This window comes from Petaurus breviceps, unplaced genomic scaffold, assembly GCF_028583685.1.
Source record: "Petaurus breviceps papuanus isolate PSGF00001 unplaced genomic scaffold, PetGlider_PUasm1.0 90510, whole genome shotgun sequence".
NCBI classification, from domain to species: domain Eukaryota; kingdom Metazoa; phylum Chordata; class Mammalia; order Diprotodontia; family Petauridae; genus Petaurus; species Petaurus breviceps.
The window spans coordinates 885,270-900,406 of record NW_027187267.1 but is presented as its reverse complement, the minus strand read 5'-3'; the positions used below and the strand labels follow the sequence as shown (position 1 = coordinate 900,406).

Sequence of the window (15,137 nt, the reverse complement as noted above, 5' to 3'; positions counted from 1 at the left end):
CTGGTGAGGAGGTAGAAAAGTCTGGAGGGTAGAGAGTAGAGCTGAGAATCAGGTGAGTAAGTATGGCCTGGGTACCTTATGAAATGAAAGTTGGGTCCAGGAATCCACCAATCAGAAGAGAGGGATACAGAGCAGAGGCAGCTCCAGGATGAGAAGCCTGCTGTTGAGAAAATGGAAAGTCTTCAGAGAGAGGAGTAGAACTGAGGGTTAGAACCTAAACACTACCTGGGTACCCAAAACAGTATCTTGGAAGGTGCCATTGGTAAAATTCAACTTCCTCTCCCCAGTATGTCTACCTTTTTCTCCCAGATCATTTTATGGTACAGTAGTAAAGAGGTTTGGGGGTGCTTGGACCCCAAGAATGCTAAGGCACAGTTGCCTGGAATGTTAGCCCTTCTCTTTAGTTAAGTGGCAGTTTATTGTAACACCAGTAGTAGCAAGAGAAGTTCCTTTGGGGAACTTGAAACTTAGCATCCATCTGGTCCAAATCATACTTGATGAAAAAAAAAAATCCCTATCACAACATACTCAACAAGTGATCATCCAACCTTTGACTGGGAAACCAACTACCCCCTGAGCACTTTGGGATAGCTCAATTTATGAGAAAGACTTTCCTGACTTGAGCCTAGATCCGCTTCTACCCATTGCTATTGATTCTTCTCTGCACTTCTTCCCTTCCTTGTAGAGTTCAACAAAACAAGGCTAATCCCTCTTCCAGGTAACAGCTACTCAGTGTTTGAAAGTGGTTATAATATTCTCCCCCAGATAAATATCTCTAGTCCTGTCAACTAACCTTCCTTTAGCATGAGCTTGAGTGGCTTCACCATTCTGAATTCTGTTCTCTGGACTATCTCTAGCTTATTGATGTTTTCCCTAAACTGTGGTGCCCCAAACTGGGCTAGAGCTAACCCAGGCCAGAGGACAGAGGGAACATCATCTCCTTTTTACTAAAAATTATGTCCCTCTCTAATTTACCCTGAAGATCACATTCACGGCTTTAGCTGCCCTTCTGTTGCTTCAGAATGAACTTGAAATCCACTAAGACCCCCAAAACTTTCCCCAGATAAACTGCTATCAAATAGTAGCTAGTATAGCTTGTATTTGTGAAGTGAATTTCTTTTTTTTTTCTTTATTATGAATGCAACAACCACTGGCAAACATTCTAATAAGCAAAAAACAAAGAACAAAAAAGATTATACTTGATCCTGGAGGCAAGTAGGGAACTTTTTAATTTTAAAATTTAGTAGGGAACTACTAAATCTTTGTTTTGGGGGTGTTTTTTTTGGCACTGGGAAAGGCCTCACTACTTTACTGAAAGAAAACAATAAATAACACTGTGATTAATAATAGATCAAAAGAAGACTATACATACTTTGTTACATAATTAGAAAGTTCACGAAAGATTAATAGAAAAACAACAGTAGCAATAAGTTATACAAATATATTAAAAGCAAAAATTAATAGGAAAAAGACACATATACATATTATGTATATATAATGTCTACAGTTTGAAATGTAATGGCTATACCACTAAAAATCTCAAAAACATGTCTAGACATACTTAAAACAAGTTAAGCAACAAATACTGAAAGACAACTAACATGAGAACAGTAAGGCATGAATTAATGGCACTGCAATGCACTTTGTGATTGGTCTAAGAACATTTGCATCATAGTCTCTTAGTCAATGGTGCTAATGAAGTTTGCTTAGCAGGGGAATGACATGGTCAGATTTGAGCTTTTGGAATCTTAATTTGGCAGTGATAGTAGGAAAAACTTGGAGAGGAATGAAAGTAGATGAAGGTAGGGGGAATTGGGAATCTATTTCAATAACCTCAGCAAGAGGTAATGAGAGCTTGAACCATGTTCTAATGTCAAAGATGAAAAATGATGAAAAAAGAATGAATGTGAGAGGTCTTGAGGATAGATTATCAACAAAATTTGGCAGCTGCCTGGATATGTGGAGAAAGGAGACTGAAGAATCAAGTATGACTCCTTAGCTCTGATCCTGGATGAGTGGAAGAATAGTGGCACCCTCAATGAATTTAGGGAACTTAGGAGGAAGGAGGAAAGGATAATGATCTCTATTTTTCACATATCAAATTTGAGGTGCATATGGAGGACCCAGAAGGAGATGTATAGCAGGCAATTAGACGTACAAGACTCAAATTCAGAAGAGAAATAACTTGGAAGTTATCTTCCTAGAGATGATAGTTGAATTAATGGAAATTAATGAAATCATCCAGAAAGGCAATGTGGAGAAAGACAAGGAGAAAGAGTTCAGTACAGAGTCCACAGAGACCACAGAGGTGGTGGAAACTGATGAATAACTGATGAATAATGATCCCACAAGCAGACTGGAAGGATCCTTCAGACAGGCAGAAATGAATCATGAAAGACTGGTGTCACAAAACCTCAGGGAAGACAAGGTCTCCAGTGCTGCAGATAGTTCGAGTAATATGAGGACTGAGGGGAATAAAAGGCCATTGGGTTTAGCAATAAAAAGATCATTGGGTGTCCTCAGAGAAAGCAATTTCAATTGCTTGGTAAAAATGAAAGCCAGATAGCAAGACACTGAGTAGAAGGTAAGAAGGTAGGTACAAAGAGCAAAGAGAGCTTTGTGCAGGAATTTGGTTGTGAAAGGAGGAAGAGACACGGGACTACAGCTTGAAAAAAAATGGTAGGGTAAAATAAAGGTTTTGTTTTGTTATTAAGAAAGATAAGCTATGAATATATTTTTAGGCAATTAGGTAGGGACCAGTGGATGTAAAGATACTGAAATTTGGGTAAAAGGAGTGATCAAGGAGACTAGCTTCTAGAAGAGACGTGATGCAATCAGATCAAAGGTAAGAGTAGAGAAGTACCTGGTGTTGGCAAGAAAGATCACTTTCTCTAAGACTGAAAAAAAGGAAGAAATAATGAAGAATAATGTTTAAGTACTTGATGTATTTAATCAAGAAAGAAAGCTTGTGACAGATGACCTATGGCATGTCTTTGTGTCAGGCTAATGATATATTTCCTTAACTCATCTATTTTCTGTTTGTTTCCTGAGTGGTCTGTAGTATACTTCAGTCAGAATAGTCTGTTTCTATTTGGTCTTCATCCAAATGCTTTCCATCATTCTTTACTGCTCTGACCCTTGGATTTCCTCACATGATCAAACAATGCCACTTTTCTCTATGGAGCTAGTCCTTGTTGGTGGTGTCCATCCCTGGCTCTCCTTATGGCCAAGTTCCTTTTAAAATCTCTCTCTTACTTGAAGGCTCAGCTCAGGTGCCACCTCCTCAAGGTAGCCTTACTTGATTCCCTTCTGCTATAAGTAAACCCTTCCTTAGCTTTTCCTAGAGCACTTTATCTGTATCTCTCCTTTATCACAGAACACTTTCTACTTTTTATCATAATTACCTACACATATGTCCTATTTCCTTATCCCAAGTAGAATGTGAACCTATCGAGGGCATGTACAAATAAATTTTTTTATATATTTATACCTTTAGCTACTTCTACTATATAGGTGTATATGTATGTATGTAGTTTATCAATGTTTGTCAAATGAAGTATGTATGAATGGATTTTGAATTCAACATGTGTATACTGAGTGAGTGAATGCTATGTGACTAGATGGTTGTAGGCACTAGGAGGGGTCTAGAGTTTTTAAAATTGAATTTTAGAACTAGGAGTGTTTTTACAGACCATCTAGTTTTACCTGATTTATTTTTCAGGTAAAAGACCTGAGATGCAGGAAAGGGAAATAACAACCAAGATAACAGAATACATAACTAGTAGTGGTAGAGCCAGGATTAGACATTAGGTCTCAAGAAGAATAATAGTAAATCTTTGACCAACAGTTTACAGTATTATTATAAAGAAAAGATTTAAGCCTATGAAACAATACAAAATTGTCATTCTAAATGTAAGCTATTCATTTACACTCCATCTTTATGAAAGCACAATGAGTCAACAATAGGACATATAAGCTGCTGACTAAAGATCCATGGACTCTCAGAAGTGGAGTAAGGGAAGGAAGTAAGGAGGAAAGGATGGGGGAGGAATAAGAGAAGAAAGAAGAAAGGAAGGGACAGAAGAAAGGGAAAGAGGGAAGGAATAAGCAAGGGAGGGAGGAAGAAGGAAAGGAAGGATGGGAGAGAGGAAGGGAGGAAGGGAGATAGGGAGGAAAGGGGAAGAAGGAAGGTAAAGAGGGAGGAGGGGAAAAGAAGGAAGGGAGGGAAAAAGGAAGGGAGGAAGGGAGAGAGGGAGGGAATGAGGAAAGAAGAAAGGAGGGAAGGACAGAAAGGAAGGAGGGTCAGGAAAGAAAGGAGAGAGGATGGGAGAAACAGAGGGAATGAGGAAGGGAAGAAGGAAGGAAAGAAAGAGTGAAGGAAGGAGGGAAGGGAGGGAGAAAGGAAAGGAGGAAGGGGAAGAAGAAGGGAGGGGAGAAAAAGAAAGAAGGAAAAGAGAGAGGGAATGTGGAAGGGAAGAAGGAAGGAGGGAGGGAGGAAGGGAGAGAGGGAAGGAATGCGGAAGGGAAGAAGGAAGGAAGGAAGAAAGAAAGGAAGGAAGGAAGGAAGGAAGGAAGGAAGGAAGGAAGGAAGGAAGGAAGAAATGGACAGGGAAATGAGGGAGAGAAGGAGGGAATGAGAAAAGGGGGAAGAAATGAATGGAGAGAAGGAGGGAAGAAGGAGGAAGAGAAGAAAGAAAGGAAGGGAGGGAAGGAGGGAGAGAAGGAGGGAAGAAAAAACAAGGAAGGAAGGAAGGAGAGAGGGAAGAAGGAGGAAGGGGAAAGGGAGAGAACAAAGTAGGGAAGAAGAATTGGAGGGAGAAAGGGAGGAAAGAAAGAAAGGAAGGGAAGGGAAGGAAGGAAGAAAAGAGAAGGAAGGAATGAGGAAAGTAGAAAGAGAGGGAGGAAATAAGGAAGGGAAGAAGGAAGGAAAGAAAGAGGAAAGGAAGGAGGGAAGGGAGGGAGGGAGGGAGAAAAGAAAGGAGGAAGGGGAAGAGGAAGGGAAGGGGAGGAAAAGAAGGAAAGAAGAGAGGGAGGAAATGTGGAAGGGAAGAAGGAAGGGAGGGAAGAAGGAAGGAAGCTGCTGTTTCATTCCTCTGCTAATAATGCTGTTCCCCTAATTTACTTTTCAGCAAGAAATCCTGTCCCTGAGCCTTCCAGGTAAGGTCTCTGCCTCTTCTGTTTTCCTCATTATCTGAACATAGACACTGCAAAAACTTGGAACTTGGTCTAGTCACTGTCACATGTCTCTTGGGCTGAATGTATCCAGATTCTGTTTTACATCATTGGGATAGACAAAAACAATTCCCAGCACACTGTCACTTCTCATAGCCATAACTCTTTGCCTTGGCTATCCAGTTACTGCTTGTAATGTAATGCCAAGGAAAGGCAACTTCCCAAGGTTCAGAATACCAGCATAGGTGCTCTCCATTTTATTCAGTGACCAAGCAAGAACAGAGAAGGTCAAAATATGACATCATTCAAAATACAGCATTTACTAAGATTAAATAATCTCCAAGTATACCCCACCCCAGGACCTTCCAATCATTCAATCAATTACAAAGTCCCTGTTCTAAATACTTCTCCACCCCTGGGCTATACCTTCATTTAGTCCACCACAAAGTCCCTCTTCTCAAATGGAGATTAGTTTCCAAACATAAGTAAAGTACATTCATTTGCTCAACCATAGAACACAAAAAGGTCAAAAGTTCCCCACCCCTGGATCACAATTGAATCTACCCCAGAGTTACATCAAGTTTAAGCACAGCACTTAATACCCAAATGGAGGTCTTTTCTTCATCTTGACACAGGCAAGTTCTCAGCAATCTTAGTTCCTGGGGAGACAAGGCTTAGCAAGGCCACAAGATACATTGCCAGTCTCTTCATTAATTCATCCTCTGTCTGTAGAACAGTCCTAGAACCCCTGAAAACATTAGCAAAACCCTCTCCCAGGATTTCTGTAAACATACAACAAGAAAATCCTTCAGGGCTTCTGAACCAACAGAAAGTTTCCCAGACCCCTGCAACAACAGCACTGTCCTTCACCAGTGGACAGTTTTCATTCTGTCTGCAGGACAGTCTCCAGACCCTTGCAACAACAGCACTGTCCTTCACCAGTGGACAGTATTCACTCTCTGTCTGCAGGACAGTCTCAGGGCTTCTTAACCAAAAGCCAGGTTCCAGGACTTCTTCAGCAAAAGGACTGTCTTTCACCAGTGGACAAATCTGGCAAAACAACATCAAAACAGACAAAGTACCAGCAAAACAGCCATGTCTCCTCAGTCCTTGGCAGCTCTGGGGGCAGGTCTCAAAAGTCCAGGGTGATTCAAAGTGGCCCTCAGGCAATCCTTCTCAGTCTCTCTCTCTCTCTGCCTCCACGAGGTGCTGCTTCCAAAAAGTTCTTCTGCCTCTCTCTTGTCTCTCCAAATCTATGTCACCAGCTCCTCCCAGTTCAGGACTTTCTTTTCACATCAACAAGTCCATTCCCCAGGTGGGATTAACAAGCTCTGGGTTTTAACACAATCAATTTGAAAACCAAGCCAATACAGGGGAATCTTTAATTGCCATTACTATCACACTGCTCTACTTAGCCCTACCATTAATATCATTCTTGTTTAAATATTTAACTTACAGACTTGTTTGATGATGTACAATGATGATGATTCTGCTCCTGTCAGAGCCTTGGGCTGAGATTATTTAAATTTTGCACTGGTGGCTTGCATTGAGTTTGTCTAACTCATTTTACATTCTCTTGCCCAGTCCCAGAAGAAGAACATAAAAGAGGGTTCAATCAATGCTTTTTCCCCATGATCCTTATAAGGATAGGATAGCTGATTGAGCCATCCAGGCAACCAGAGTGACCAGCATCAATGGGCCAGAGATTCGCGTTGTCTAGGGCCCGTCTCTAGGTTGCCACACTTCATCTTCTACATTAGGCTCCCCTTTACGCTATTTCATAGCTGGTGTTCCTCCTGTAAGGTCCCACAGAAACCACCTCATAAGCTGTCCAGAGCTCCTGACTTCTGGTTTTCCTATAACTTATTCTACCCCATCCTATAGGGTTCTCTTCCTGATAGTTACTCACCTTCAGTGTTGGCATTGTCCCAAGGTATATCATGTGTTTCTGTGTCTCACAGGGACCGACCTATGACAGACCCCCAAGAATCTGAGCACTCAAAGTCAATCCCCCCAGTGGAGCTGCAGCCAATATATGACAATGGTAAAGCCTTTTCCCATTGGAACAGGATTCCAGTGCAGACACATGAAGTCAGGAAGGGGAAGAAAATGAACATATGTATGCATATACATAATATGTACACACATACATATACACACACACATACACATGTGTATGTATGTGTGTGTGTATAATCACCAATCACCCTGCCATATACTATTCTAAGGGCTTCTTACAAATATTATCTCTTTTGATTCTCACAACAACCATGCAAGGTAGGGGCTGTTATCCCCATTTTACAGTTGAGGAAACTGAAAAAAGCAGGGTTTAAGTGATCAGGGTTGCACTGTTAGTGAGTGTCTAAGTTCAGATTTGAACTCAGGTCTTTCTAACTATAAGCCCAGTATTCTATCCACTGGGCCACCTAGCTGCCTCCTAAGAAGAGGGGAAAGAGAGAGAAAGAGACAGAGGCAGAAACAGAAATAAACAGAGAGAAGTGGTATGGAGGGGGGAGAGGTGAGAGAGAGAGAGAGAGAGAGAGAGAGAGAGAGAGAGAGAGAGAGAAATAGAAGAAGAGAGACTCTGCTTAGGCCCAGTCACTCACAATAAATCAATAGTAGGAGGAATATTAGATCTGGAGCCAGGAGATCTGGATTCAAATCTTGCCCCCACTATTTTCTGTCTATACCAAGGTCACAATCTCCTTGAGCTTGGGTTTACTAAAGTGTAAGATGAGGAAGTTGGTTTAACTGCCTTCTGAGTTTCTTCTGGCTCTACTTATGACTCCTCTAGAATCACAAAGGGGAATATTGGCTAGGAGATGGATGTGAAGAAAATTCAGTGATTTGAAATCATAGCCAGGATTTCCTATGAAACCTTCTCTTCTCTTCCAGTGATTCCATTCATTGAGGATGTGGTCTATTCTGAAATATGTGATATGAAGCAGGGAAAAATAGACACAGGTAAGTGTCTTGTGGTCAGTGGTTATAATTCAGAATCACATCTTTGCTAGGGTTTATAGCATGTATCAATTGATTAGAATATCTCAAAATGGACTGATCTTTGTGAGGCAAAAAATTCCCATTACTAGAGACATTTCAGCAAAGACTGGATGATCATTTGTGTGTTGGGGTGACAGAAGGGATTGATGCATAAGAAAGTGGGTTGGATAAGATGACCTCTTAGATCCCTTCCATGATTCTAAGAACCTGTGGTGTGAACCTCTTATCAAGATCTCCTGGCAAAGTTTGTATTCTCTGGTATATCCTGTCAATTAGAGACAGATAATTCCAGCGTGGTCCATAGTGCAGAAAAGTGAAAGTTCTATTCAATACTTCAATTATCTATTGAGTTCTGTCTTGGGCAGTTAGGTGGCACAGTGGCTAGAGCGCTAGGATGAAGAAAACAGGAAGACTGCATCTCCCTAAGTTTAAATATGACTTCAGATGCTTACTAACTGTGTGATCCTGGGCAAGTCACTTAACCCTGTTTGCCTCAGTTTATTCATCTATAAAATGAGCTGGAAAAAGAAATGGCAAACTACTTCAATATCTCTGCCAAGAAAACCCCAAATGGAGTCACAGTCAGACCTGACTGAAATGACTCAACAATAAAAATCTATAAACTTTGTGCTCTGTAGTTTAGTAAGATACAATAATGAATTAAGACATAGTTCTCTCCCTCAAGTAACTCACCATCTATGAGGGAGATGGGACAACATAATTACAAATCAAGTTAGTACATTTTAAGTGTTTTGAAGAAAGGTAGAAAGGTAGCAAAGAGGTGTATAGAGGGGCCAAAGGGGGAAATGTTCCATTCCTGTGAGGGAAAATGACAGAAGGTTTTATGGAAGGAGTGGCATTTGAACAGGAGCCTTGCATAAGGCATGGATTTCACCAGCTAGCAATGGCAAAGATGAAATGAAGGGAAGAGGAAGCAGGGGATTTTTGAGATAGGGTACAATCTGAACAAAGGTGCAAAACCAGGAATTTACTGAGTGTATTATGGACATAAATAATTATCTTGTTTGACAGATGCACTGGGGTATAATTCTGAGATAATACTGAGAACCTAAATTGGGATTATAATGTAGTGAATCTCAAATGCAAGACTGAGAAGTTTGCAATGGACTACATAGATAGTATGAGATCATAAAAAATTCAAAGTATGAAAGTAACACGACCAGAGTTATGTTTTAAGAAAATTAATTTGGTAGTAGTGTACAATATAGAATGGACATGGGAAAGACAAGTCAAAGAGAGCAATGATGCGCTTATTGAAAAGGAGAGGGGTGATGATGGGATAAACTAGTGTCATTGATGAGAGAACAAGAACAAAGGAGACACAGATGGTGGTTGAGGGGTAGAAATTTATAAGATTTGTCGAGTGATTCAATTGAGAAGTGAGGGGGAAAGGTAGTGAAGGTAAAGAGGAGAGTCAAAGAGTATTCCAAGGACTTAAACATGGACCAGTTGTACAATGAATGAATGGCTTTTATCAATCATTTTCTTTGTGCCAGGCATTTTGCTAATCATTGGAGTTACAAATAAAAAAGTAAGATAGTCCTTATTGTCAAAGAGGCTACCTTCTGATAGGGGAAGACAGCACATATTAGGGAAGCAGTGGCTGGAGAAGGGAAGTCACAAGGCAATGGATTGACACACTCTTTCCAGAAGCAATAGAAATATTGAATTGATGAACTGAAATAAGAGTCAGAAAGAGGGGTTGTTGGGGTAGGAGGAGTGGGAAAGGGGCATTTTGAGATAGGTTGAGTTTAAAGTGTAGGTAGAACATCCAGATGGAAATATCCATCCAAGTAGTTAGAAATACAGAATTAGACTTTGGGGAGCTATAGGTATAAAGCTGATAGATGAAGGTACGTGAATAATGGTAGTGACCAAGGGAAAAAGTAGAGAAAAGGAAAGGGAGTCAAGATTCTGACTCTGGATCAATTCAGTTTGTCTCAACAAATATTAAGCACCTACTGGGGTGGCTAGGTGGTACAATGAATATAGCAATGGCCCTGGAGTCAAGAGGACCCAAGTTCAAATCCGGCCTCAGACACTTAACACTTACTAGCTCTGTGACATTGGGCAAATCACTAAATTCCAATTGCCCTACCTTCCCCCCTCCAAAAAGCAATATAAAAGTTATATATATATATAATCACCTACCATGTAAAGATGTACTATGGACTGGGAGAAAAAGAAAGTTTAGATAATATATAGATAGTCCTTGACCTCATAAAGCTTACTATGAGGAGAAAGATGGTAAGTACAGGGAAGAGACAAACACAGGTCATTATAATCCAAAATATTATGTAGTGAGTTTACTAAAGAGAGGACATTTCTGAAGCTTAGCAGGGACACCATGTTGTAGGGAAAAGATTTGAAGTCAGAACACCTGAATTTGAATTAAGGGTTTTCAAACCTCTGAGTTTGGATAAATCATTTTACCCCCAGGACCTCCATTTTCTCATCTGTAAAATGTCAGGGTTGTACTAGATTCTTTCTAGGGTCTCTTTTGTCTTTAGAATCTAAGCTTCTTAAGACTGTTGAACAGATCTCCAAAAAGAGATGTTGCCCTCAGAATTTAATGCTCCTTTTTTGATAATCCCTAGAATGGTGACCATTGCTGGGAAGATTGCCCTTTGGTCTGAATGTCACTTCTTATAAAGCCTGTGACTGTGTGTAGTTCAACTTCTTTACAATCCCTCATTATCAATCAGTCCCTAGACCTTCCCAGACATTCCCCAATGCATGGCACCATCTAAAAGTGTGTCCTTGTTCACCTTCCTTTCTTGGCTGCATGGAGTAAGCCTACTTGAGTACATTCATGGAGCCAACTGACTATCCTTATACCATCTGGTCCCTACCTATGTCCTAAACCACAGAACTGTATGCGCTGGGAGGCATAGTCACCCACTATGGGCTATTAAATGAATGGATAAATGAATAAAAAGGTATTTAGTAAGCATTTACTATGGGGTTAAGCACTTTGCTGAGTGTTAGGGATACAACTATAATGAGGGCCATTCCTTGAGCATGCTCAGAGTTGCTATCCTGGGTCCAGGTGATCATGTGGGAATTTTGTGGTCTGTTCCCAGAAATACAATGATAGGGCACTAAGAAGAATGGCCATTTGTGTATAGTGTAGCAAACCCTGAATGATCTCTTGATTGTTCTCTGCCCCATAACACTGGCAAGCTCTCATGTGGCAAGTAACAAACTTTTTCTCTAGACTCCCTGCCATCTCCATGTGAAACATGGACTTAACTAGGCAAGCTGCACCTGTGATCCTGGCACCTCTTCCTGCTTTCTGTTTCCTTTCTTGAATTGGTAACCAGAGACCATTCTCAAGGTGAGCATGTCTAAGCTTGGATGTGACCTTGTGAGTTGGAGAGGTCTGAAAGCTCTAGGTCCAATGAGTAGAACATCCTGGTGGCAGAGAAAGGCTAACTTCCACCAAGAAGAATGGGCCAAGCTTGGCCATTTTATCAGCATACATGTACTAAGATTTGTTTAGACAGGGTAGAACCAAGGTGAAATGTAAAATGCCTCTTCCAAAATCCCACAAACTCTTTATGTGCCTGTCTGGATAAAGGACAGAAAGGGGAAGTGAAGCCAAAAGGGAAAAGTATTCATTCCCTCAGGCTACCACCTTAAGAATGTGAATATTACCAGCCCAAACAAACCACACTTTTCCTACTCCCATCAAGCAGTTCTTCCTCTCTTGTCACTGCCCCAGACACTGCCCCGGAAGAGAGCTTTCTCTATACAGAAATGGGGGGAGGAGAAAGTGAGGTTGCATGCCTCAACAACTCAACTTTGTGGCAGACAGCAAAATGGTACCCTAATTTTTTTTTTTGGCCTAGTGCAAGGGAAGTAAAACCCTAAGTCCGGTTTGGTTCTGCCTTTTGTGAAGTTTAATTTTTCTAAGTTACTAAGAGATCAAAATCGTAGGATTCTATCTCTTAATTGGGCTTAGCCCAATTGGGCTCATTCCCAGAAGAAAACCTGGGAGTTTTTTATGGAACACAGTAATTAAGTCAGATTTATCCAACCCACAAAGGAAATTAAAACTATTTAAACAGATATCATAAATATAACTTTAAAGAACAGAATAAACATTAAAACCAGCTTCTGCCCTACTGGGACAGAAAAGAGACTGTTGTTCACTGTCTGGCACCTATTCTCCCAAATGGAAAGTCAACAACCATTACTCCCATTCTGGCCACTAAAACCAGAGGCAGATGGAGCCATGCTGAGAGCTCACGCAGCGGATCCATAAGCTATTGCACTCCATTGCTCAGCTCCCCAGGCTTGTTTCCTGTTCCAGCTTCTATCGTATCCCTTGTTCATTTGAATTAAGTCAACAATCATTTATTAAGAGTCTACAATGTGTCAGATACTGGGCGAATCCCCGGGGATACAAAGAAAGGAGAACAGCTATGTACAAACAAGACATAAACAAGATAAATTGGAGCCCTGCTAATCCTTCTGCTGCTGCAACTACCCACAAACCCTCCAGCGGTTGCCACAATCAACTGCTCAGCATCCTGAGGACATTCCTTCATCATTTCAAAACAAGTTCTTTTAACACTGAGTTACCATGACGCCACAAATCTCTCATATGCCCAACCAGAAGCAGGATGGCCCTGTTTAAATAAATGTTAAAAGTGTTAGTCCTTGTCCTCAAGGAGTTTTCATTTTGAGAGAAAGGTGAAGGAGTGCAGTGGCCAGGGAAAGGCAGAGTTACAGGGCTGATAAGCATAATCACAGGGCAATCAAATGATGTGCCCTCTCCATAAGCAGTGGTAGTATTGATTTCACTACTGCAGGAGAGATAGAAAATGAGAAGAATGAAGTGGGGGACAATTGCTGCCAATGGGGTAGGAAGGTGGTATTGTGGGGGTGGCTGTGGTCTTCTAGAGGTAGAGGGTTCCCACTAATTTAGCACAAACCTAAGCTGTGGGGCTAGAGGTTTAACTGGAGCAGTGAGGTTGCAAGAGTGTCCCTGAGTGACATGGCAGGAAGATGCTATTCACATGTGGCTAGTGACTAACTGTTTCCAGGTTCATATTACTGGACACACCCAGAGGGAATAGTAGTGGAAGATTAACCTAACCTTCTCCACCCCCTCACCTCCACTGGAGTCTTTGGTGGGGGGGATACAGACACACCTCTGTGGAACTCCTCTTCCTGATTCTGTCTCTGGGAAACTACTGTCCCTTGAGTGTTCAACTTCGAATGCACGTAGTGAGAACACATTTCTCCTTTCCCTTCATTAAGGGACGCTCTCCAAAAGGACAAGCTAAGAACCACAAACCTTGTAGGCATCTGCTGTAGAAAGTTGCTGACCATTAGAAATGTTTACAAGAAGAGAGCAATGACAAGCATGGAGAGGGGAGAACAGAGCAATTGGGGTTAAGTGACTTGCCCAAAGTCACACAGCTAGTTTTGTGTTAAGTGTCTGAGGTCGGATTTGAACTCAGGTCCTCCTGACTCCAGGGCCAGTGTTCTATTCACTGCGCCACCTAGCCGCCCTGATGACAGGCATTCTTAACAACTAAAAGAAACCTCTTCCAGTTTCTCATGATCATAGAAACAAGAAGCAAATATCTAAAGCAGCCACTCTTTAGACATTCCTTAGGTGATCGCTAGGGAAAGAGATGGAAAAGGCACTGTTAATGGAATTTTAGAGGAATACTTCATGGATCCATGGGGTTTTAGATTTAGCAGAAAGCAAGGGTTAAATACAGATGAAACAGAAAGCTATCTGGGTTAGAACTTATAGAGAGGGTAGAAAGGAAAAAGCAATGTAGAGGGAAGCAATGAGGGTACAGTGGTTCTGGCACTAGGATGTAGAATATGAGGTATGGACTCTGTGTGGGAAGGTCATTGCATACAACTCAGTGCTCCTTTTTCCTCCACAGCAGACAACTCAGAAACCCTTCCAGAGGACAAAGTAAGTCATGTTCCCTGCTTTTCCTTTCCTATGCCCCTTCTCTCTTTCTTCTCCATGTCCTCATTTGTTTTTTTTTCCTTCTAGGACTCCTCAGTGACGTATTCTGAGGTGAAGACATATAGCCCCAGGGATTCAATAGGGAAAGATAGGGCCATGGACAGCAACCATGAAGATGATACAGAAAATTATGAAAATGTCATGTTCTCCTGACTTTATGATCCCAATCCTAGACCCATCACATTTTTCATGGACTTTCAGTTTATACAACCCATCTGCTTTCCCCTCTGGATCTTCCTCTTCAGTTACTCTGAGGTGAAGCTAGCACATTCAATGAGTAAACTTAGCAAGAAAGACCAGGGCTCTGGATAAGATATGGTTATGGGAAAATAAGATAACTAAAAGGTTAAACTAACATGAATTCCCTCTAAAACCACCTCAAGAACTGTAAGAAACTGTGCCAAATCAAACAATAAATCATCACCAAAAAAGATGGACCAAAGAGAATCTACATTAACATACTCTTGCTGTTAAGTCAATAAATCATAGCAGACTCTTCATGACCCCATCTGAGGTTTTCTTGGCAAAAATACTTGAGTGGTGTGCCATTTCCTTTCCAATCCATTTTTGTAGATGAGGAAACTGAGGTAAACAGGGTTAAGTGACTTGCCCAAGGTCACACAGCTAATAAGTATCTAAGACTAGATTTGAACTCAGGCCCTCCTGACTCCAGACCCAATGCTCTGTCTGCTTTACCATCTAGCTGCCCTTAAAATACTCCACACATTTTTTTTTTAATGAAGAAGTGAAGAAAAGCTGAAAAAAGAGACAAACATGTTGTCTCTGTTAAAAATATGAAATTCATTTAGAGTTGAAATGAGAGGTTGAAGTAGAATCTATTCAGCTGAGTACAAAAAAGCTGGAGATGGCAATCATAATCTCAAATGAGGCAACAGAAAAAATAGGCATGGTTAGAAAAGGAAACCAGGAAAACCACATT

General features: G+C 41.1%; 1 protein-coding gene across 1 annotated transcript in view; it reads left to right on the top strand.

Moving 5' to 3' along the window:
- LOC138141911 (Fc receptor-like protein 2) overlaps window positions 1–14,744 on the top strand; it is a 28,144-nt gene extending 13,400 nt beyond the window's left edge. The window contains exons 10-13 of the mRNA XM_069062804.1: window positions 7,106–7,216; window positions 8,068–8,136; window positions 14,109–14,140; window positions 14,225–14,744. Coding sequence (XP_068918905.1) covers window positions 7,106–7,216; window positions 8,068–8,136; window positions 14,109–14,140; window positions 14,225–14,350 — 338 coding nt within the window. The 3' untranslated portion in view covers window positions 14,351–14,744. The remainder of the gene's footprint in view (window positions 1–7,105; window positions 7,217–8,067; window positions 8,137–14,108; window positions 14,141–14,224) is intronic.
- The last annotated feature ends 393 nt before the right edge of the window (window positions 14,745–15,137 follow it).